Genomic DNA, 24,999 nt, shown 5'->3' with positions numbered 1-24,999 from the left:
TAGATCAACAAAAACTTCAGCTAATAGAACAGTGTGCATGCCCCACCCCTACTGACTGAACACACAAAAGAAACTTAAAATTTGAGAAAAGAATATGTATATATTTAACAAATAACTACATACAACATCTGAAATGAAAATTTTTGTCTCAGTATTAATAATGACAAAGAAACTTCTGCTTCTGTAACGGCAGAGTTGAAGCATACTCACCACCAAGGACAGCAGAAAAGTTGAACAAAATATTACAAACCACCTGTTTGAAGGCGTCAAGGAGCTAACAAGGCAGAAAAAAATGGGGCCAAGATCCAAGAGAATCAGGTAACCAAGAGACAAGCAAGGCCATACCCTTAGGGAAGTAAGCCCCTCCAGGTTTGGAGGACAAAACTTGGAGTCCAGATCCTGCCAAGAAGCATTGTTTTGGACTGTGACCCTGGAAGGTTATGTCTTAGGAGAAAAGGTAGACTGGTGGTAGACTGATGCTCACAGAGACTGAAGCCCAGCTTTGCATCCTCTCAGTTCTGGAATCTGGGTTAAGGTGACCTTGGATTGCTTATGCTCCTAAATGTCTGACAGAGGCCGATGTCAATCTGCCCTGGAGGAATTAGTATCATCCTGGCCTTCAAGTTATTTCTCTAATTTTGTATATTCAGTGGTCCCGTACTCAGTGGAAAGTACACAGGCTGATGAGGAGACAAGACAATATTCAGAGAAAGAGAGAGAACAGACAATAAAACAGACACACAGGTTATCCAGATAATGTGTTCTCAGAAACAGACTTTAAAATAACTATTCTTAAGTACCAAGAGTATTCAAACTATGCCACTCCTCACGTAAGAACGACAGGGATATGAGAAGATATATTTGTATCTGCTCATTTCTACAAAAGAAATATAGAAAGGATAAACCAGAAACTGAAGAGACTGGATACCTACAAGGACAGAATGGGAAAGGGATAGAAAGAAGGAAACGGAAACTGAGTAGTGAGATGAGGAGGGAGCCCCACGTCTCTGAGTAAACTTTTCTGTAGAGCTCTGACTTTTAGAACTATTGCAACGTTTCACATACACAAAGGTGAAATGAAACAAAACCCAATTAATTAAAACAACAATGAGATACCACTAAACATCGACTAGAATGGTGAAAATCAAAACCACTGATAACAAATGCTGATGAGGGTGAGAAGCAACAGGCATGCTCACTCACTGCTGGTGGAGTGAAAAATGGGACAGCCACTTTGGAAGACTGTTTGAAAGCTTCTTACAAAACTGAACATATTCTTACCTGGATTCTACAGTCCAGCAATCCTGGTGTTTCCCAAATGAATGAAAACCTTATGCCCACCCAACATCCTGCACATGGAAGTTTACAGTAGCTTTTTTCATAACTGCCTGAACTTGAAGCAACCAAGATGGCCTTCAGTAGGTGAACAGATAAATTAATTGCAGTTTACCCAGAAAACGCAATTATTATTCAGCAATAAAAAGAAATGAACTAAAAGGAAATGAGCTAAAAATGAAACGTGTACTAAAAAGAAATGAGCTGCAAAGCCATGTAGAATATTATTAAGTGAAATATTACTTTACTTGCATGAATACTAATAATGCATATTACTAAGTGAAGGAAGGCATCCTGAAAAGGCCATATACTGTATGACTCCAACAGTATGACATTCTGTAAAAAGGCAAAACTATGGAGACACTAAATGGATCAATGGTCCCCAGTGGTTCAGGAAAGAGAGTGATGCATAGGCAGAGCACACAGAATTTTTAGGGCAGTGTGATGGTTAATTTTATGTGTCAACTTGACTTGTATAAGGGATGCCCAGATAGCTGGTAAGACCTTATTTCTAGCTGTGTCTGTGAGGGTGTCTCAGAAGAGACTAGCACCTGAATTGCAGTCTGAGTAAAGAAGATTATCCTCACTGAGGCAGGTGGGCACCATCCTGTCTGTTCAAGGCCTAAATAGACAAAACCGTGGAGGAAAAGGCGAATTTGCTTTCTTTGCTGGAGCTGGGACATCTATTTTCTCCTGACCATGGACTTAAGTGTTCCCATTTATCAGGCTTTTAAACTTGGACCAGGACTTATTCTATCAGCCCCCTGATTTTTGAACCTTTGGACACACATTCAGAACACCTGCTCCCCTGTTCTCAAGCCTTTCAGATTCGCTGAATCACATCACCGGCTTTGCTGGTTCTTCAGTTTGCAGGTGGCAAACTGCAGGACTTCTCAGCTGCTCAATCAAGTGGGCAAATTTGTATAACAAACCTCTTTTATGTCTGTCTGTCTGTCTATCTATTTAATTGGTTCTGTTTCTCTGGAGACCTCTAATGTAGGCAGTGAAACTATTCCGTATACAATGTTAGATACAAGCCACTATACATTTGTGAAATCGCACAGAATGTACAACGACAGGCATGAACCCTGATGTAAACTATGGACTTGAGGAACAACGATGCGTCAATGTAGGTTCGTCAGCTGTAGCAAACAGACCACTCCGGTGCAGGACCTTGCTGCTGGGGGGCGTACGTGCATGTGTAGGCAGGAGTATTTGGGAACTCTCTGTCCTTTCTGCTTAATTTTGCTGTGAACCTAAAACTGCTCTAAAAAGTAAACTCTATTAAAAGGAAAAGAAAAAAGAAAAATAATGGAGAGACTGCTGGATATTATTAGATACTAATAACTAGTAATAATAAAAATAATGTGATTTGAGTATTAGTATAGATAGATCAATAAGAAAGAATAGAAAGCTAAAAATATTCCCACATATGAAAATAAGTAATAAAGATGGCATTTTGAATTTGTGGTGAGGAGATGAGGTGCTCACAGGCCCTGGGGATGGCCCCAGAGAGGGACGCTGTGCTCCTCCAGAGCCGGTATCCACAGAGTCCACTGCCAGTGTGGCAGCTCTGGACTATTCCATGTTTATGGCTAGAACAACTTTTTATTCTCTAAAAAGAAATCATTCAATCCCAACCTTGTATATATATTACAATATGTATACAGTGTATACATGTATACAGATCCCAACCTATACAAAAAACTAAATACAAGATAGTAAAAATTAGAAAATACATGTGTTTATTAAATCTTAAAGTGGGAAAAACCTTTCCTAGCGTAAAACCACAAAGAGAAAAATCTCAAAGAAAAAACGAAACAGAACTAGAAGATAAACAAAAAAGTTCATTCTATGTGACAGATAAAGGTTACTATCCTTGTTATAGAAAAGAGCTTTTAGAAGTATTAAGAAAATGAAAAACCAATATAAAAATTGACAGAGGACATTAGTGAATAATCCAGAAAATAAATACACAAAGCCAATAAAATATGACAAAATCCCATCCTACTAACTAGGATTCGGTAAAACAATTATTTGCCTAAATATTTGGAGAGAGTTTTTTGGTTTTTGCTTTTAGAAGGGTGAGAAAGGCTTCTGCAGCCTTCCTGGAATGAAATTTGGCAGCATGTTTAAAGAAATTTACACAAAAATTCGTATGAAAAGCTATTTAGCTTGTATGTCCTACAATACAGGCATGATTAAACAAATCATGTTCTATTCATAATCTGATACAATACTAAGTAGCTACTAATATTTTTGTTGAAAACAAAGAAATGATTTAAGAAGATCTCAAAACAGGATGCCCACAATTTTCTGAATTAAAAAAAAAAAAGTTCTAGTAGAAGAATTTGTACAATTGTGTATTTGAAAATTAAGGAGACACCAGTTAGAATGGCCATCATTACGAAGTCCACAAGTAATAAATGCTGGAGAGGGTGTGGAGAAAAGGGAGCCCTCCTATACTGTTGGTGGGAATGTAGTTTGGTGCAGCTGTTATGGAAAACAGTATGGAGATTACTCAAAAAATTAAAAATAGACTTACCATATGATCCAGCAATCCCACTCCTGGGCATATATCCAGATGGAACTTTAATTCAAAAAGATACATGCACCCCAATGTTCATAGCAGCACTATATACAACAGCCAAGACATGGAAGCAACCTAAATGTCCATTGTCAGATGACTGGATAAAGAAGTTGCGGTATATTTATACAATGGGATACTACTCAGCCAGAAAAAAGAATAAAATGCCATTTGCAGCAAAATGGATGGACCTGGAAATTGTCATTCTAAGTGAAGTAAGCCAGAAGAAGAAAAATACCATATCATATCACTTATATGTGGAATCTAAAAAAAAAGGCAAATGAACTTATTTACAAAACAGAAACAGACTCATAGACACAGAAGACAGACTTGTTACCAGTCAGGGGAAGGGGATGGGAAGGGATAAATTGGGAGTTCAAGATTTGCAGATACTAACCACTGTATATAAAATAGATAAACAGCAAGTATATACTGTATAGCACAGGGAACTATATTCAATATCTTGTAGTAACTATAATGAAAAAGAATATGAAAACAATATATGCATGTATATGTATGAATTAACTATTATGCTGTACAACAGGAATTGACACAACATTGTAAACTAACTACATTTCAATAAAAAATATATAAAAATAAATTTTAAAAAAATTAAGGAGGATTTTAATTTTCTTCTTTGTTCTTTTCTCTGATTTTGATTTTTAGTGATGTACACTAAATAATTTTATAATTAGGAGAAAAATGTCATCTTCTGTTTAAAAGAACAGCAATTAGCATCAGTTAGGATGTGAGAAAGAACCTAAAATGGAATAAAAACAACAACAAATAAACTAATTTTATTACAAATAAATCAGGTAACCTCACTACAAGGTGGAGAAGAGAACTCACCCAAGTAACTTTGTAAAACCATATTCTGGCTGAGTATTGTTAAGACCAAGGATAAAAAGAAACGTATGTAAATACTGTGCTCTGGTTGGTAAATTTGCTTCTCACAAGGGTGTGGGTTAGCAATTCTGAAACTACTCTTATGTGCAGACCAGGACTGGTATTGAAGTACGTGTGTATATCATAGACAATGGGAGCCAGATCTCCCCCTGCTGGAGAAAACAAGCGAGCCAGTAACAACAGTAAAAGGTGATGGCTCTTTATAATAAGGAAGTACAGGAAAGCGCTGGGCGCACAGAGCAGGGAAACAAAGCCTCATTTAGTGGGAAGGTATGGCTGTAGAGAGAGGGAGCATGCACCCCGAGATGTGAAAAATAAGAGGCACTTTTTATCCATTTGGGTAAAGGGAATTTTATATGCAAAGGTCCCAAGCTAGGAAAGATCCTGAGGAAATATAATGTGGCTGTCACATCATGAGAGTCTAGTTAATGCCGGCTGAACGAATAAATGAATGCATGTATAACAAAGCATTAGACCATCCTTAGGTTTACACTGCTAATGCACTGTCACTGCATAAGTGGGCTATGGAATTATATTCCAGGTATGTTTGTGGTCATTCATGTACACTTTCATGTGGTTGTTCTTGGCTAGACCAGCAGTGTGATTTAGTAACAGCAGTTACCGAAGACTTACCATGAGTCATGGGCTTTGTAGCAAGTACTCTACATTAATGATTTTATTTCTATTTATAACTGCCTAGCAAGGTAGAGGGTAAGTAAACCCCCAGCCTGCAGCTAAGGAAATTAACGTTCAGACAGACAGACTGAATTGTCCAAGCCCTGAATTAGGTTGACCATGAAATCCCATGGACTCTTTGGTCAAAGGTCAAAACTGTTTCCATAATAATACTAAGACATTATTTGCTTTTTTCACTGTGTTGGCATTTACCTAGATTTCTGGAGGGTTCTCACCATTCCCTAACTGATAAGAATGGCTCAATATGCTCAACTGCTTTGTGCAAATAATACAGCTTATGCTGAGTACCTGCGTTCCTTCTGGGAGTCTGGAATTTTGGCACATGCTGGGCAGAGGGTACTTACGTGACTGACCTTGATTAAAGTTCTGAAGTCCTACGTTTAGGTGTGCTTTCCCGGTAGATAAAGGTTGTTAATGTTCATTGCTGGAGGAAATAAGCATGGCCTATGTGACTCCCCCGGGAGGAGACACTTAGACGCTTTCACCTGCTTTCCTCCAGACTTTGCTCCATGTGTCTTTTCCCTTTGCTGATTTTGCTTTGTATTCTTTTATTATAATAAATCATAGCTGTGAGTACAAATGTATTCTTGGTCTTATGAGTCCTCCCAGCAACTTACTGAACCTGGGGTGGTCTTGGGCACCCTTAACACACTAAGCAAAATCCATACATGATAAACTTTAAATCTATGCCAAGACATACCATATTAGACTAATGAAAACTAAAGACAGAGAAAAGCAGCCAGAGAGAAATGACATGTTACCTAGGAACATTACCAAGGAACACCAATTTGAATGACAGTGGCTTTCACATCTGAAACCTTGGAAGCCAGAAGGAAGTGGCGCAGTCTTCTTCAAGGGCTAAGAGGCCTGTTGCCGGTAAATTCTACATCTGGTTTCACAATTCTTCAGGGATGAAATAAAAACATTCTCAAAGGAAAACTCAAAATATTTGTTGCTAGCAGAACTGCCCTTAAATTTTGGCTAAGAAAGTTCTTCAAACCGAAAGGAAATGATGAAAGAAGGGATTTGGAGCACCAGGAAGGAAGATGAAACAACAGAAAAACAGAAATAGGGGTACATAAACTAGACTCTCCTTTTCCCCATGAGTTTTATGTGAGAATATATTTGGTGATTGGGACAAAAACTGTAACAGCATTTGATACCCAATCAATGATATTTAAAAGTGAGGAAGGTAAAGTTACCTAAATGGAAGTGAGGTTTCCACACTTCACTCAAAGTGATAAAATGTTGATACGAGTAGACTAAGTCAACTTATATATATCATATATATCATAAATAAGTATACTGTAATACTACCCATGTCATATATGTATTATAAAACTCAGAGCAACAACCACAAAAAACTATAGAAAAAGATGTACTGAAAAACACTATAAAGTAGTCAATATGGAATCCTGAAAGAAGTTCAAGTAACCTACAGGAAGGAAGAAAAGAGAAACAGAGGAAATACAGAGAAAAGAAATAATGAAATGGCAGACTTAAGTGCTGACACAATTACCTTAAATGTAAATGGCCTAAACACATGAATCAAAAGAGCCCACAGTCCATGGGTAAGTATCGAACAACAAACGCAACACACTTACCATTCGGCTTTCTGGGGTCTGTTTTCTGCAGGTCTAGGGAAGGATGCTGTTCCTTCTGGGGGGCTCTGCTTGGAGACCCTCTGCCTGAAGACCGTCCGCAGGCTTTCCGCTCAGGGCCCTGGGCTGTGTCACTGCAGGGAGGCTGCTTGCTGGGGGCCCAGCTTTGCCCGCGGGGCTCAGCCTGGGCACTGAGCAGACAAGGAGGGGCTTGGGGTCTGCAGGCATCTGGGCTCAGCCTTCCCTTCTGCTGCTCCGCCTCTCTCCGCTTGTTTTCTTCTTCTCTCTTCCTGGGAGCAACAGCAAGGGGGAAGAGGAAAAAATTCTGTTACCTGTTCAAGTGTTCCTCAGTGGGATTTAAATTTTAAAAGGAGCTACTACAATACAGGGGGGATTTGGAAATTTGCAGTTTCCACAATTTCACAATTTCCTGTCTTTTACCCATGTCTTATAGCTCAAAAAATGATGGAGCTGGAAAGAATCCTACAGATCAACCTGTGCCCGGCTGAGACACATCAGGTAATCACAGAACTTTCTGCTGAGACAACACAATCCCAAGGTGTGTGTGCCCCAAGATTGTGTGTGATCCCTGGGGCTACCTGTTGTTACACCCTTTTCTCTCCTATTCCAGAAAGCACATCAGGATGCAATAGAGAATAAAAGTCATAGGATAACCTTGAATCTTCTCTATTTATTAAAAAGACTACTGACAAACCTTAATGATTATATGAAAAAATTACAAAGCACCTCCCAACTGCTTATAACACACCTGTAGTTGTAATACTGCCCGCAAGAGCTCTAGCTAGTGGGTCAAACCCACTTATCTTGAAGATGAGGTCCAGAAGGTAGGATGGTTTTCAAAAAGTCATACACAAGTAGCTGGTGGCTAAGCTGAAACCTTTAGGTAGCAACAGAACAGAAGAGGGCTGGCCAGGGGAGGTAAGAACTAGAAATGAGTGGTGGTTGATATAGATGGGTCCAAGGTGGCCCAGGTCCAGAAACGGGCGTGGTGCTTGAGGACAAAGGGGCTAAGTTAAGGAAAGGATTTGCTTGACTGATGCCATTAATTTGTAGGGATTGCCAAGGGTAAAAAAAGGGAAGAAAACTAACATTTTCTGAGCCTCTCCTGTGCTGGGCACTGATGATACAGTAATGAGGACCAGAGAACTCAGTCCTCCCTTGAAGAACCTCCTACCCAGAGGGGGACAACTAGGACAACAAAGACCTAACATATAATGGAAGAAATATTATAATAGCGTGCTTGCACAGAGGAATTAGTGATTAATTTTGTGGAGGAATCCGGAAGAAAGTCTCAATTGTTGATTCTCAAAGGTGTGTAGGAGTTTGCCAGGCAGATAGTTGGGAATGAGGATGTTAGTCCGAGGGAGTAGTTTGGGCAAAGGCAAATAATATGGAAAAACAGGCCGGTATTGCTTCTTTTGATCTTTAAACAGTGCTTGCTATACACAGCAGCACGCAATATATTTGCTGCTCAGGAAGACAGAAAAGCCTTTAGATCTGTGATCCTCATACTTCAGTGAACTGGGATTTCCTGAGATCTTGTTAAAATCTAGATTCTGATTCACCAGGCCTGGGGTGTGGCTCAAGAGTCTGCATTTCTTTTTTTTTTTCCTCTTAATAAATTGGAGTAGAGTTGATTTATAGTTTTAAGATTCTGCATTTCTAACAAGCACTCAGGTCATACAGGTGTTCCCGGTCCTCTGACTACACCCTGAGTAGTAAGGCTTCAGAGAACAGGAAAGTCTTGTGTGGATTGTTAACTCTACCACTTTGGGTTGGGAAACTGAGTCTCCCCCATGACACCAGCTTTGTGGACGGCCTCCCATGCTCATACACGCTTTTTTATAAGCAGCCTGACCAGCTGCAGGGCTAAGATACCAGACATGACGCAAGAGCTGAGGCAGAGACCCCAAGTCCCTCAAGAAGTCAAAGAATTCAGATTTCCACAGACTGTGCAATTTAAAGCCAAGCTTATTTAGATCTCAAGGGACACGGAAGCCCCAGATGACAGATACCTGAGTTATACTCTAAAGCCTTGTCAACTTATCTTCCCCTTTGGAAGGTCTTTTGTCCTGTGTGGTGAAGCCCCTGATCTGAGGTCCAAGCTTGCTCCTCTGATCGTCCTTCACGGAGTCCCATCCCAGAGAAGGACGCCAGATGGGCTGTGCTGACTCCTGCCCAGCTCAAATGTTTTCACCAGAGCTGGTCTTCTGCTGTGCTTTGCCAACTGCGGACACTTGTGTGTGCTGATGCAACGACAGGTGAGCTGGACGGCCTGTCGTCATCAGTGCTGAGATTCATGTGGATGCTAGCAGGTGCCATTTCAGTGTGCTCTGTCTGGGAGAAAGCTGCTTTTTGGAAGAAGGTAGAAGCATCTGGGTGGTGGAAGTGCTGCTAATTGATCTAACTGCCTTGCTCCCGGCAGGCAGACGGAGTGATGCTCTTCGTACTGGCCCTGAGAAGCCAAACCACTTTAAGAGAATACTGGTCCTCCAGACAGACACGTGTGTGTGGTTGTCTGTCTTGGCATCTGCATGGATATCACTGCCATCGGGAGGGGCTTTGAGGTGATAACCTAGACTCTGTTATTCGAGCAGTCATTTCCCTTTTCTTTAGGAAACCAAACAGCTTTCCTTTTCAACTCCAAGAAACCACTGTGCAATCAGCCTCTGGGCCAACCCTGTCCCTGCAGGCCCTTTCTGGGCTTCCACAAAGGCAGCCACAGGACAAACAGGGGATCTCAGCCTTTCAGAGTGATCAGATGTCCAGAAAGCAAGGGAGTTCTGCCTCCTGAAAAATTCTTGGAGGGGGAGGTTTGCAAGGGGTTTTTTTTTTTCATTTTGGTAGAGCTCAGTAAGCTGATTCGGGAGGAAGAATGTAATCGTGAGAATATATAATTACACCTCAGGTGATGAATAGAAGAAATTAATGTTTTTCTAAAAACTGATGCATTTCGCATTAAAAATAACTGCCAGGTGGCGCCCAGCCCACAACTGTGCAGTTCTCCAGAGCTGTGGTTCTTGATGTAAAGGAAGTGATCACTGAGGAAAAGGCAGTGAGATAAGAATGGGAAATTATGCATAACCCGCATCCTGTCTTATCTACGCTGCTGCCCTGAAACAGAAAGCAACAACCACCACCACGACCCCCCCCACACACACACAGGACACAGCTCCTGAGAGGAGCACATGATCCCACGTGTGTGTGTGTATGTGTGTGTGTGTGTGTGTGTGTGCGTGTGTTCCTGGGCAGAAAGATCCAGAACCACTGCTTCTAGTCTAAGAATTTGAAGGAAACTCAGTTTACTGAGGGCTCTGCTCTTACCTGGTAAATAAGGACACTGAGGCAGAGAGCTGAGTGACTTACCCCAGGCTACATGGTAAACTAGACACAGGGCTGAGCTGGGCCTCAGCGGCTTTATTTCTTCCTGTAAAATTCATCTCTATGACAAAATTATTTTTCAAAATTTCACTCAATCTTCTTGCTTCATTTAAAAAATGAATTGGGTCATAAGAAGAAAGTGGTAACATCACATCAAAGTAACCATTAACAGCATTTCAAGCTGGCTTCTAGTGTAGCTTTTATTCCTACACTCTTAGACTCAAGAAATGTCCTAAAATTTAAGTGTTTTCCTCCTAACTAATTTTTTACAGAATGTCAAAGATCTTTAATTTTCATAGTGGGTCATGCTATACATTTGACCTATTTTTATAAAGTTTAGGAAACAAATACAAGAAGAAGAACCAACGTTATTCTGGTTTACACAAAAATTTAAAGAGAAAAAAAAAATTCTGTCCATGACATATCAAGTAACATTTTAGCATAAAATTTATTAAGGTGGCACAATCTTAATACATAAAATAGTCTCACATTTTCCTCTCCTTTTTTTTTTTTTCTATTACATTGAGGGAAATCATCCAGACAACAGCTTTTGCTGGGCTACCAATTAGTCTGAAGGGTATTGTCTTTTCTAGAGCAACTTTTGCAGCTCCCCAGAGGCTTACAGTATAAGAAGATGAGAACACCAACTGGGGATCAGATCTTTAACATCTGCCTCGGGTCCTGTGCAGCACAAGGTGAAGAGGATCTCCAAATGATGGGCTGAAGGCACGGGTGCTGTTCCACCCAGGGAGGAAAAGACCCGAGGCTGGTGCAAATCTCTGAAGGGCAGTTGTGGGGCAAAGATATACCCTGGAGCCCTCCCAAACCAGATCTAAGACCCAAGGATGGGGACTTCTACAAATTAGTAGCCGAGATGTCAACTGTACAAAAAAGGCCAATAAGAAACCAAGGGATCAAAAGATTGATGTGCAGAGACCCAGATCAAGGGCAGTAACTTCAACAACTTGAATGTCCTACGGCTTCAGCGTCTCCTCACTGGATCTGTCCGATTGCACACTATGGCACAGACCTGCCTCTGGGCCTGCGAAGTTTTTTGAGTCCTGGGAGTTGATGGTTTTTTTTTTTCCCTACTCCATTATGTGGCTTCCACAGAGTGTTGTATTTGTCCAGTTCTAACTAGAAGAAATGAATTCTATCAGACACTGCAGAAATTTAAAGCAGGCTCATTCCCATTCCATGAGTATTCAAGTTGCCAATTGCCTTGAATACAAGACTATGAGAGGTTTGAGAGATGTGATTTAAATGGTTTCCACAGAAAAGGGAAGTCAGGTTAGTGTGCCCTGCTGTTGTACCGATTTAACCCAGCTTTGCCCCAATGCCATTCCTGTTCATGGTCCTGGTACAGGAATGGGGTAAACTAATTTTCTTAATTTTCTCAAGGATTTAGGAGAATATTGGTGTGCTCTGTTATGTGAGCTTTGATAGCAGTAAGAAGATTTTTATTGAACTATGTTACAGAATTGATGCTGGAGGCTTGGTACCACTTTCTTAGCAATCACTGGAAACAATCTTGCACAACTGAGTAAGCACTGGGTTAGGACAAAAGCTGACTTGAGGGCCTGGTTCTGCCACCAACAGTTACACATTGGGTGTAAGTCACAAAAAAGAAGCAGGGCTGTTCCATGCTGGCCTATCAGATGAGTGCTGGCATCGGGAGGGCGCCTCTAACATAAGGGGGGCTGCTAGGATATCTGCCTGAACCAAGCAATGGTAGGAACCCTGGCTTAGGGTATGGCTGAGATTCCTGTGCCAACTATCTCTCCTACTAGCTGTGGGACTTCAGGCAAATTAACCTCTCTGTGTTATTTTCCCATGTATGAAATGAGATTACAGATAGCTGCCTTGTCTACTTTATTGGGTTATTGTATGGATTTAATATATAAGAATTTTGTAAGCTATAAAGCACTATGTCAATATAAGTAATCAACATTACTTTTTGGGTGTTTGTTTGTTTGTTTGTTTTATTTTGGGGGAAGTAATTAGATTTATTTATTTACTTATTTATTTCTTAATGGAGGTGCTGGGGACTGAATCCAGGACCTCTTGCACGCTAAGCACACCCTCTAGCACTGAGCTATACCCTCCCTCCTCATCATTACTGTTATTAACAGGTAAAGCTGTTAAGATAAGCTGTGACTGGATCTGGTTAGAAGTGAAGAAGTCTTGGTGTGGCATGAGTGTGTTGCCATCTGCGTCTAATGATATTTGCAAAAAATGCTCAACTCCTTTTTCTCTGGAAGCCACTTGATCACATCTCTCGTGGGTCTTGTATTCATGGCAATGGTGACCTGAATAACCATGAAATGGGTAAGAGCCTGCCTATTTGTGCAGTATCCGACAGAATTAATTTCTTGTCAAAACTGAGCAAATACCACTCTCCGGGAAAGCCACATAGCGAGGTCTAATGTTCAAGTCTATGCAGTGGTGAACCCCTTTGCTCTTACCTTTCTTTTAAAAATCATAAACCTGTCAAATGGTAATAATCTGCTCATTATAAATACAGAGGGAGGTGGAAAACCAAACGCACAAATATGTAAGTGCCAGTGTGCGTTGTGAGGATAAATGGTACATCAATGTGTTTGCTGCGTGAGTAAGGCAAGCAAGTTAAAGTGGTACCCTTACAGAGACTGAAGGAGACCTTAGAGAGGACCTGGTCCAGCCCTTCCATTTGAAAAAGAGGGAAACTAAGGCCCAGAATGATGACTGACTCACGTAAGGCCTTAGACCCACTGTAGGAGTAGTTATTGAACATTTATTATTAAATTCTTACTACATATCAAGGACTCTAAGGCACTAGAAGTATGGAGGTACATAATACAATCCCTGCTCTCAAGGAATTGACAATCTCCTGGGGAATCAGACCCACACACTCCTACAGAGCGTGAGTTCTAGATGTGATGCTGCTGAAACAGAGGTATCTTCGCAGAGCTATGGGAGGAAGTGGGAGACTAAACTGGAAGAGGAAAAAATGGCTACATAGAAATGATGTCAAAATGAGAAAAGAGGGAAGTGAAAGAAGGGTATTTAAGGCAGACGGGAGAACATAGTTCTCACAGAATCTTTGACGTGGAAGAGATCTGAGAGACCAGCTCTTTACATAATTTAAAAAATTCCTTATATATTATCCTGGAGAGATGATAATTCAATTTCTGCTGGAACATTTCCAGTGAGAGGAAACTGATTACCTCACAAGAGAGAAAAGGTCTAGCTCTAACCTTTTCAGCTGGTATTGCATGGTACTTGGGGTGGGGGGCCTGTCAGATTCTATCTCTTCATTGTCACTGAATAATAGGCTTAGTAATAGTTGGTCTTTAACTTCCTCTCAAGGGAATAAGAAAATGTCATGCATTTTAGGACCTCTGACTTACAGAATGTGAGAGCTGGGAGGAACCTCAGATATCATTTAATCCAATTTTTAAAAAATCTTTCTATGACTCATGGACCCTCTTGGAGAAGGTGATAAAAATCTATAGATCTTCTCTTCTTCCCTCTAATGCATATATGCTCATGACACACACAATAGTGCCTCCAGTTTCAGGGCATTCACGGAGCCCCAGAGCCCATCCTGGATTAAGAAATCTTCTTTTCATTCTACTGATGAGAAACTGAGGTTCAGAAAAGTGGAATGACGTGGAAGAGAATCATGGAAGTGATTCCCCATGGATCAGATCTCCATATGAGCAGAAGACTCAGACCTCTGGGTCAACCCTGAAGAAAGGCATTGACAAACTGAGGGTATTCGGGGAACAGCTGTCAGAGGATCTATTATAAGGTGAAAAGGAGAGCTGGGGTAGGAGTACCAGTGTCATGAGCCCTTTCTTTAATTGTCTGAAAGTTGATTTATGGAAAAGGACTGACACTTCTCTCTTTTGCTTCAAGGGGTAGCTCAAGACCAAAAAGTAGAAAAGAACTTCTGTCAGACAGAACTGTCCACTAATGAAATGTGCTGCTTGAGAGGCACAGAAATCCTTGTCACCTGACCTTTTGAGGACACAGAACAACCTCCTGTGGAAGGGACTTTAGCATCACAAGTTTGAACTGGGCCACCCAAACTGGACTTGATTATATAACTCTAAGAGACACACTCAGTCCCATACACTCACCAGAAAGAAGCTCAGGTCTCCTGAGAGTGTGGTGTGTAAGGAAGGTGGTAAGTGAGGGAGTGAAGGAAGTTCAGGACGGCTAAGACCTCGAGTGTGAGGGGTGGGAGGGTGGTACTGGTGCAGAGAAATGAGACTTGGAGATAGAAGGGTAAGTAAAACGTGGAAGCATCATGGATGGCATTCAAGAATGACAGCCTGTACAGAGGAGTGGGACAGAAGAATAGAAGCAAAGGACACTTCAGAAGAGGAATCGGCAGATCAGTGGTGGCAACACTGGCAGGGAAGTCAGGAGGTGAGACGAGAGACAGGTTGTGATGATGAGTTGTAGGTTTCACATAGTGAGACTGAAGTGACAGTGACAACAGGACACACAGTGGAAATATCCAATGATCTGACATGTTGGCAGGTAACAAAAGGACAGCAAAGTGGAAATGCCCAGCAGGTCATGGATGATTTGGGATTAGAGTTTCGGGAGGTCAAGATGTGAGAGAGGTGAAGGGGTTATCTACAGAGATGAAGTAATTTAAGTTTTAAGAGTAGATATATTTTCAAGGAAAAAAGCAGAGCATGAATAGAAGTCTAAGGAGTTAGTCTGCAGGGCTGACCTCAGTGTGGAGACGGTATAGTTAAAAAGTTTTGAGAAGGAAGAGTTCAGAGAGTTAGAGGAGACTTGAGATTAGAGAGTGAAATAGAAACCTGGCAAAAAGGAAGTTTCAAGGAAGAAGAGTGATCAACATAAATACAGTCTTATTTTAGTGTGCATTCAATTCTGTGCTTTGGCAGGTAAATTACAGCAATGTTCATGCCAGCAACAACACAGGAGGTGCGGTATGAGTTATAAAGTGCTTTTAAATGGATTATAGGTATTTCCTAAATAGTATTTTCTCAAAAAAAAGCCTTAGAAAATATGACTAAAACTCTCTCTCCCAATTCCTCTATCGGCAAAATAGAATTCATTTTACGTTCAATCAGTTCCTTTCACATCCTTACTTTAAGGAAGGTGATTTCCACCATCCTAACGTGAGAGACGGGGAAAGGTTTCTCTCCTTCCTTCCTTTTGGGGGACGTACCAAGCCAGTCCCATCGCCTTTGAGGAGTCCCACCTCATATTCAGGCAGGTGGGATATGACTTCACATTCTGAAAACAGACTCTCACACATTAAACTGGAGTGTATAGAAACTTCAGTAGTTGGAAATACAATATTCCTTCCCTGGCAGAGAATATTTACTTGCAACTCAGGATAACTTGTCACATGTGTTACCTACTTACAAGTGTCACTCACATGTAGAGAAATTTTATGAGAAGTCTGCAAAAAGAGGCATGTAGTGGTTTTTAGGTTAATACTGGACTCTCTGGTAATAAGAGAAGAGAAGAGAGCCTCATTTAGAGACCAGCACAAAATAATACTCCCTAGGATGCCACCTACTTCGGTAACTTCAGAGTCACAGAAAATGATGTGTTTCTGTCATCTTGTTTACTGAAGGCTGACGTGATGGTTAGCATTCCTGTTCATAGTGGTATTTAACTTCCCACTGACATGGTTTATCCTGCCTTTTATTATTATTTTTAACCATTATTTATTACACTTATGCTTCCCCCTTGTGGGCAAGATATGGTAGGATTCAGGAGTTGGAAGGACTCAAGATTTATTCAAGATACAGCCAGGAAGCTATCCCTCAAGAATCTGCCTGTCATCTGCATCTTTATCATTAGAGGTTTTGGTATTCTAGCTGCCAACACAATACTCTCTTGCTATTTAAAATACTCAACACAAGTATCACAGAAAAGGCAAACCAAAGTGTGATCTGAAATCAATCACTTACGGTCAAATAACCACGATGTATAGTAGGCACAAGACTATTCTGCACATTATGTATCACTATCCAAAGAAGTGTGAGGTCCTCGAAGCAAATGCTTTGCTTTTAGTCACTATTTTCTCCTTAGGCTCAAGGCAAGAGTTTTGTATGTGCAGTAAGAATTCAATCACTATTTCTTGAATAAATTACATAACTTAGTGCCCATTTGTTAGGGAGTATCTGGGGGAGAGCAAGTTGTTTATACAAGTTGGTTGCTTTAATCAAATCAAAACTAGACTTAGATTAGTCTAGTGAAAGCAGGAGAGATGTTGGTGTAAGTTTCTTTTGGAAAAACAGGAAAGGTAAGAGGACCAGTCATCCCTTCGTAGCCTCCTGTGGGTAACACTCCCACCCCTAACTGCTTGCCATGGGTGGGTGTGGCAGTGGCTTGTCCCTGGGTTGGAACATCCAGGACTAAACAGAGGAACACCCACCCAGGAGAGCTCACAACTGTATCCTTCGTGGTAGCCTCAGTCCTCTGAAGGACTGGTGAGCAGAGGTGGGAAGGTGCCGTGGGTACGGGGACCACGTTTATTTCAGACTCTCCCACTACACCGCCCCTCCATGCTGACTCTGAGCTGTGTGGACACCGTCTCCAGAGCTCACACTTACTTGGCAGCAGCATCCTTTCTCAGCTGTTCATGCTTCATGAGGAGATTTTTCCGGTCCCGGAAAGCTTTTCTGACCTTGTACCCTTTGTAGACAGCTTGGATTTTGAAGGCAGCGATGTCCTGTATGGCTGCGATGGACAGGGCGCCGTGTTCCAACATGAACTGGATCACTTCATGGCGCTCACCAAGCAAAGCGTAATCAAGCGGGGTGTACCTGAAGCAGGGAGATTTTTTTTTAAGTGTTGGAAGGTTATTCAAGGCACAGTTAAACTGGCACGATCATGCAACAGAAGGAAACCTCATTCTAAGATGTGCAATATTCCTCAGGCAAAGCTACCTTCCGTACTGCTGTTCCTTTTCTCTCTGAGGGGTACAGAACAAGGGGGAAGCTGGGGTCAGGCGCTTTGTGCTGCTGACCACATCGATTCCTGAGTTTTGCTCGTTGGTTCACAAACTGGGGGCTATGAGAACACACAATTATTTTTCTTCTTCCTCATGTTCCAAGTAATTCCTTGCTCCTATCTTAAAAGGCACTGCAAATAATATTCTGTGAGATTCGTAAGTCTGAGCCCATGATTACTGACAGTTAGTGCTTAAAAAATGAAAAATGTACCTCTGAATGGAGAGATTTAGGGTGTGATAAGGACAGCCCTTTAAATCACTGCAGAAAGGATAGATTATTAAATAGTGTTGGGACAATTGGGTAGCCATCTAGGAAAAAAAAAGATTCTTATATCACATTTTACTCTAAGATAAATCCTAGATGAAGCAAAAATCTAAACTTTTTTTAAAAAAGGAAGCCATGGAAGTACTAGAAGAAATTATGGAAGACTTAAAAAAACACCAATAACAGAGATAAAAGATAGTTCCCCAAACAGGAAATACTAATGGCTCCTGATTTTTCCTCGGTTGAAAACAATCAATTCCATCCACAGAGGACAGGCCATCCATGTCAAGTCACCTGTATAATACAGCCATTACTGTGGTATATGAATAAATACGGAACAATTTCCAGGATGACTTGTTAAGTGAAGGAAAAGAGAAAAAAGTAAGCAACAGAAAAGCATTATGGCGTGCTCCATTTGTATGAAAATAGATTATATCCCTGTGTGCTTATCTGTGTAAAATACATCTTTCGAAGTTTCCCAAGAAACTGGTGATGGTGATGCCTCTGGGGAGGAAGCCAGTTGTCTCAGAGGAAGAAGGTAGGAGGTTTCACTTTAGTTTTACTGAACACCTGTCTATGCATTTCAGTTTTGTACACTGTGTGTGCCCTTTTGATAAATAGATTATTTTAGAAAAAATGGGTATTATTGTCACATAGATTATATATTTGAATCCCACTGACTACTTTCTAGATGTGTGATTTTAGGCAGATTCCTTTTAAAAAATATACTTTTTCTATTTTTGGAAATCTAAAACAAATTGGATAAATACACAGAAGAAAATAACAGTCATCTACACTCCCACTCTCAGAATTAACCACTGCTAAAAATGCTTTCTTTTTTTTTACAGAAAAAGATTATTTTGTAAAAATGACACATTGCTTAAGAAATCAAACAATGAAAAAAGTACAAAATTTAAGTAACCCTCTGGCCCGCAAATTCTAGCATCTACCAATGGTAACGAAGACTGTCACTTCCTAACCAAATTACTTGTGTTTCTAAGCCCCACCTTTCCTCATCATGGACTTGGCATGAGGAGAGAATGAAGTAATAAATGTGAAGAAGACCGCAGTGTGCCCGGCAAGAAGGAAGCGGTTAATAAATGTCAGCTGTGACTGTCATTATTACAGGACCTACACGGCAGCATGGCGGTTGATTCCACAGTTGCTTATCAGGAATATTATTTCCAAAGGACCCAAACTAGTATTTATGACCCCTGACCCCATCCTTCCTGGGGTGACTGTTACTGAGCCAGAGCAGTCAGAGGTGCTGGGAGGAACGAATCAACTGATATATGAGGCAGAAAAATGATGATTATATGGATGCATGCATGATTAGACACAGAAAATCATCCAATGATTACAGAAAAGAAATTATCTCTTTTCAAAACTCACCTAATAGTCACGGTAAGACATAAAAGGAAGAGCTTTTCAGTATAGGCAAATGGTATTTTGGTCACTTCAGTAAGGAAACTCTGAATTCAGAACGAAGTCCCAAAGGCTAAAATTAAGGAACCCTCATTTTAGAACAGCTCGATCTGCCACTACTATTAGAGACCAGAAGGCCATAAGGTAGGTAAGGCCTTTATAAACTTTAAAACAGTATTTAAATGTAAATAGCATGTTGTAAATTCAGAAGAACTTTTACAAATTTCACTATATATTCTAAAATGCCTTTCATGACTATGCTTTCTCCAACAGAAAAAAAGTCTTCTGTGTCACAGAACCACACAATAGTAGAGATGAACTGAATTTGAGGTTTAGTTTAACACCTTCATTTCATAAATGAATACAGACCCAGAAAGATGAAGTAATTTGCTGAAGGTTATATAACTTGCAGAATTTAGACTGGAACTAAGATCAAATGACTCTCTGTTCAGTAATCCTTCCATAATTCATCTCTCAATTATTGAACATGTATGTATCGTATAGAATGAAACTGCTTCTAAATCAACATGCAAATAACATATATTTTTAGCAAGCTTGATCATTTTTTCTATAATTATTAATATGTCATATCTTTCACTTAATATATAAGCAGGATTATCAAACTATGATTTATGAAAGTGTGGCCCAAATTACGCCTTTACTTACAAATAGGACAAAGAGATGGGGGAGGGTATAGCTCAGCGGTAGAGTGCCTGCCTAGCATGCACAAGGTCCTGGGTTCAATCCCCAGTATCTACACTAAAAAAGATAAATAAATTAAAGAATTTAATTACATCCTCACCACCCCCCCCAATTTTTTTTAATTTTATATTTTAAATTTAAAAAAAAATTTAAAAAGTAGGACAAAAAGATATAGCATGGGCATAATACACCCTAAAGAATGCTGAGCTGGGAGTCAGCAGACCTGTGTGACCCTGGGCATTCTCTTCACTTCTCTGAGATTCTGTTTCCTCATCTGTAAAAGGTGAAAGGAAGGAGAGAAGAACTAGATCTTTCAGGCTGCTTGTGGATGGAAAATTGCATTTCAAGTATTTTAAATATTTTTATTATGAGAAACTTCAAGCACAAACAAAAGCAGAGAGAACAGCATCATAACACTTTATATACTCATTACCCAAATTTAATAATTAGCAAAACTTTTGCCACACTTCCTTCATCCACCCCCTCCCTTTTTACTTTTGCTGAAGTATTTTAAAGCAGAATCCCGGAACCCCTATCATTTACTCTCTCTGCATTTTAGATTCATCTATAAATAATGTGACATAACCACAATGTCACTGTATTAACAAAATTAATGGGAATTCCTTAGTAAGATCTAATGCCCACTCTAAATACAAATTTTTCCCAATTTTCTCAAAAATGTCTTTTTTTTTTTTTTTTACAATTCGTTTATTCAAATTACAATTGTGGATTTGAACTGGGAGACACAATCCAAATACCTAGCAAGGTTTTAAGACTGAAGTCTGACACACCTAGGGTTTAAGCAACTGACCATGTTGTGATTATTACTACCGAATCTTTCTTCACCCCAAATTCGATTTAAAAACATTCAAGTGCTGTGAATATTCCCATCAATGTCAGAGTGTGGCTGTCAGTTAGTTATTGACTGAAAGCCAGCAGTAGTTGGCAAAAATTATGTCCATACAGTGCACATCAAGTGGTTTGTGTCAACGCATGAGAAGTAAAAATTAGCGCTACCTTGATGGTAACCAGTCAAGAAACAATGTAGATAAAGACAAGAGATAAGACACAAGTGCATCTGCCACGTGGGAATGGTCTGATGGAATGAGGAGAATGCCTAAACTGGAACGTCAATAAGCATAAAAGGCAGTGCCAAGTCCTGACACCTGTACATCAGGCACGTTGCTGATGAAACATTAAAGGAGACTGGGATATTGTCACCGTCTCTTTTCATCGGCAGACCAGCAAGTGCAGGTAGGAGGATTTTTCCTTAGGTCTTTCGGTCTGTAGTAAATATATGTTTACTCCAGGAGGCAATAAACACCTTAATTTATACGCTTACTTAGGTAGGTCTGAAGTTCAAAGCTTAGTATATAAATGGGAATTGAATTACAAAAAAAATTTTTAATTTTTTCCTAAAAAACAGCAGTCAGGCAATAACACCGTTATAGAATGAATCCTTTACAGGGGTAAATTGTCACTAATTCTTAGGATTCTTAATCACTCTCTTTTGTTTGTTTGTTTGTTTTTTAGGGCTTCAAAGGGAGAAACCTTCGGAACCCTCACATATCTGCTTTAATGTCAAAACCGCAGCCCTGAGAATTTTGCTTGGCCTTTCAGTTTCCTTAAATGTCTAAATGCCTTATCTTCAAGTCTTTTGTTTTGAAATTGTCATTTGACTATAATAGAGAGAGTCAGTTCTCTATATAGTCACTTACAAAGTAAGACCTACTAATCTGCTTTATCTAAATCTGCATGTGGTCTAAGAATTCTAGAAGTTTCTAACACAGGTATGCAGCACGGTGATGCTGCTGGGAGCCTGTAAACACCGATTTGACAAGGCAACAGTTACTTACTGAGCATCTACTTCATAAAAAGCACTGTGAGCAATACAGAGACAACCATGATTTCAGGAGATCTCTGCTAACAGGGAAGACAGATTACATAAAATTGTTATAAAGTGAACCGTGCTCAGTGCTATAAAAATTCACAGTGTAGGGACAGTATTTGGGACACATGACTGTGGGATCAGGACAATCTTCTTAGGTGAGACTGTGTTTGAATCGAGGAATGACATGATTAACAGTTACATTAGCAATATGATTTAGAAAGGCTACTTTGGAAGCCGATGAATTGAATGAAGGAAAGATCAAAGGAAGGAAAACAAGTGAGGAGACACTGCAACAGTCCCAGAAGGAGTCAAAGAGGGTACGATTTAGACAGCAGTGCTGGAAATGAAGAGGAGGTGCGAGTGTGAACCGAGGAGAGGTAGTGAGGCTGAAATGGAGACTGAGAGCCTTCCAGCACCCAGGTGACTGCCGAAGCCTTGGTGCTCAGTCGGATCACTAAAGGAGACAGGCTGAGAGAAGGGACCCGGTCCTTGAAGAATGTTTATATTTAAAAAATTTAAAAATGCAAGAGGAACCAAAAGAGATGGAGGAGGCACAGACACAATTAGAAGAGAATCAGGAAAATATACTGTCACAGAAGCTTTGAGAAGATCCAGTGTCAATAAGGTAAAGAAGAGGAGTCAACAGAACCAGGAGATGCACAAAGGCCAACGACAGTGGGCAGAGAAGACATCAGATGATTCACCAACTAGGAGTATGCCAGTGACCATTCACACGCAGATCTCAGTCTAAACATGAGGATGGCAGCGGGGCTGCAAAGGCATGAATGGTGAGTGTGAGGAAATGGAGGCAGAGAGGCGGTGTGAGAGAAAGAAGCCTTTACAGGCAAAGAAGGCAAACTGCAGAAAAAAGAGAACAGAAAAAAACAGATGGAGGGTATAACTAATGGGGAGGGGTTCTGAAAGAAGGGGAAAAGATGACAGGGTCGGTCCCATGTTTCCTCAGACAGTGGGGCCTAGAGCAAGTCCCTCCTTCCCTATAGTCTCTCACCTCCTGACACAAAGAAAGAACTGAGTGGCTAAGAGGGTGGGGACGGTGTCAGAGCAGGGGCTGTTTTAATCAGAGCATCCAGGACCAATGAAAACTACAGACCTGGGCTGGGACGGGCGTGGGGGGGACTCAGGTACTGAAATCTGATTACCATCTTAGCTGTTACCTACAAATTACTGGACTCTTCCTAGATCTAAGACCACCGCGAATCTCTCCTGCTTAGACTTCACAATGTGTCTAGTCCTTTTTATTGGGCTCAGGCCCTTGGACAACAACCCTGGCTAACTCTGTGGATCCCACACTATTCAAGAAATCTGTATTTAGACTAAAATTCCTAACTTTCATCTCAGACACTCCTTATTTTTTCATGCTATACAGTGGCACCTCTGTTCACTAATTGATAAAATCCTCTTTATCAAGAGAAACTTCTTGAATATATGACACATTCTGCTGGCCTACCTAAATTCCTAGTCCTGGTCAGTCAGGACTCCCCTGACTTTATGCTAGCCACAAGTCAGAAGAAGGCCTAAATTTCCTCGTCTATAAAATATCAGCTTTCCCTCAGAAATGTCTGAAGTTCTGAATAGCTTTAAGAGCCCATGATTCTAAATCAACACTGTGTGGAATGTTTGTTCTTTTCTTCTGGTTCAGGATGTCTTAGGGTAGTGTTTCCTTGTCAGTATACTTATTTCTAAACCAGCCTCTAAACTTGAGACTTTTTAACATGCAAGAAGGATGTGAGATGACCAACAATACACTCTTTTTATCAACAGCTTACCGCTCTTCATTGTTTTCCATTTGATTAGGGAAAGCAGCAAAGTCTAGTAGTAATTTAATGGCATCAAGGTATCCATTGTTACAGGACCAGTGCAAAGCTGTCCTTCCCTACAAGCATAAACAAAATCCAAGCACATCTGGAGTAGGTATTTTTGGACACATGGTTATTTATGCTAACTCAAACATATAAACATTTCCCCCAAATTGCTTAATTAGAAAAAAGGAAAATGTTAAGTATACAGTGGAGAAAATAGACTGTATCTTAACCAAGTGATCAAAATCTTCTACGTTAATAGGCATAATATGATCCCAGAGGTGACACATAAGTAGGTTCAACATCACTTCTATAATTTTCCAACCCAAAATACAAAACTTGAATATAATTATGAGGAATCATTAGGCAAACCCAAATTGAGTGAAATTCTAGAAAATAAATGGCCGGTATTCTTAAAAAAGTTCAATGTTATGAAAGATAAAAAAGGCATGAAGCACTGCTAGAGATAAAAGTGGTTTCACAGGGTTAAAGGAGCCAAAGAGGAAGATATCACAATCCTAGATCTGTATGCACCTGATGGCATAGCTTCCAAATATAGAGGATGAAAACTGACTAAATTAAAATGGGAGATAGTCAAATCCATAATCACAGTGGGAGATTTTAAACTCATATTTTACAATAGTTGATAGAACAAATAGATAAAAGAGTGGTAAAGATACAGAAGGTGTGAACAACACAATGTAAAATTTGAACTAAGTGCTAATGTCTATAAAACATATGGAACAATGACAAAATTAGTACTCTTCTTAAGTGTACATAGAACATGGACCAAAATCAACCATATGCTGGGACATAAGAAAGCCTCAAAAGAATTTGAAAGATTAAAATAATTCAGAGTATGTTTTTTGACTGCAGTAAAATTTAAGCTACAAATCAGTGTGGTAGGCAGAACAAGGCACCCCCTCGCAGAGATATCTACATCCTAATCTCTGGAATCTCTAACTATACAATATTATATGAAAAGGGAGAATTAAGGTTGAAGATGTAATTAAGGTTGCTAACGAGCTGAACTTGAGTTGCAGAGATTATCCTGCATTATCCAGATAGGTCCAATGTAATCACAGGGGTCCTTGTAAGTGAAAAATGGAGGCAGAAGGGTGAATGTCAGAGTGACGCAGTGTGAGAAGACTTGGCCAGTCATTGCTAGATTTGAAGATGGAGGAATGAGGGAAGCTTCTAGAAGCTGGAAAAGTCAAGGGAACAGGTTTTTCCCTAGAACCTCCAAAGTCGAGGTTACAGTAATAGTTTGGATACTGCCCCCAACACTCCGGCACTGTTGTCGCCTTAGGGTAACTATTTAAGCTCCATGAGCATCAATTTCCTCATCTGTCAAGTGGGGATGATAATAGTAACT

At 40.3% G+C, this 24,999-nt stretch overlaps 1 protein-coding gene across 15 annotated transcripts in view; it reads right to left on the bottom strand.

The window, feature by feature from the left end:
* Positions 1–24,999, bottom strand: part of INVS (inversin) — a 122,004-nt gene that overhangs the window by 13,437 nt on the left and 83,568 nt on the right. For all 15 annotated transcript variants that reach the window (XR_004136298.2, XR_010382761.1, XR_010382763.1 and 12 more), the window contains 3 exons: positions 23,592–23,698; positions 17,121–17,333; positions 7,129–7,415 (listed from right to left, as the gene is read on the bottom strand). Coding sequence is in view for 10 of the 15 variants with exons in the window: in XM_031450097.2 (XP_031305957.1) it covers positions 7,129–7,415; positions 17,121–17,333; positions 23,592–23,698 (607 nt within the window). In the remaining 5 variants the exon portion in view is untranslated. The remainder of the gene's footprint in view (positions 1–7,128; positions 7,416–17,120; positions 17,334–23,591; positions 23,699–24,999) is intronic.

Source organism: Camelus dromedarius, chromosome 10 (genome assembly GCF_036321535.1).
Source record: "Camelus dromedarius isolate mCamDro1 chromosome 10, mCamDro1.pat, whole genome shotgun sequence".
In the NCBI taxonomy this organism is placed as follows: Eukaryota; Metazoa; Chordata; class Mammalia; order Artiodactyla; family Camelidae; genus Camelus; species Camelus dromedarius.
This window is presented reverse-complemented; position numbering and strand designations above follow the sequence as displayed.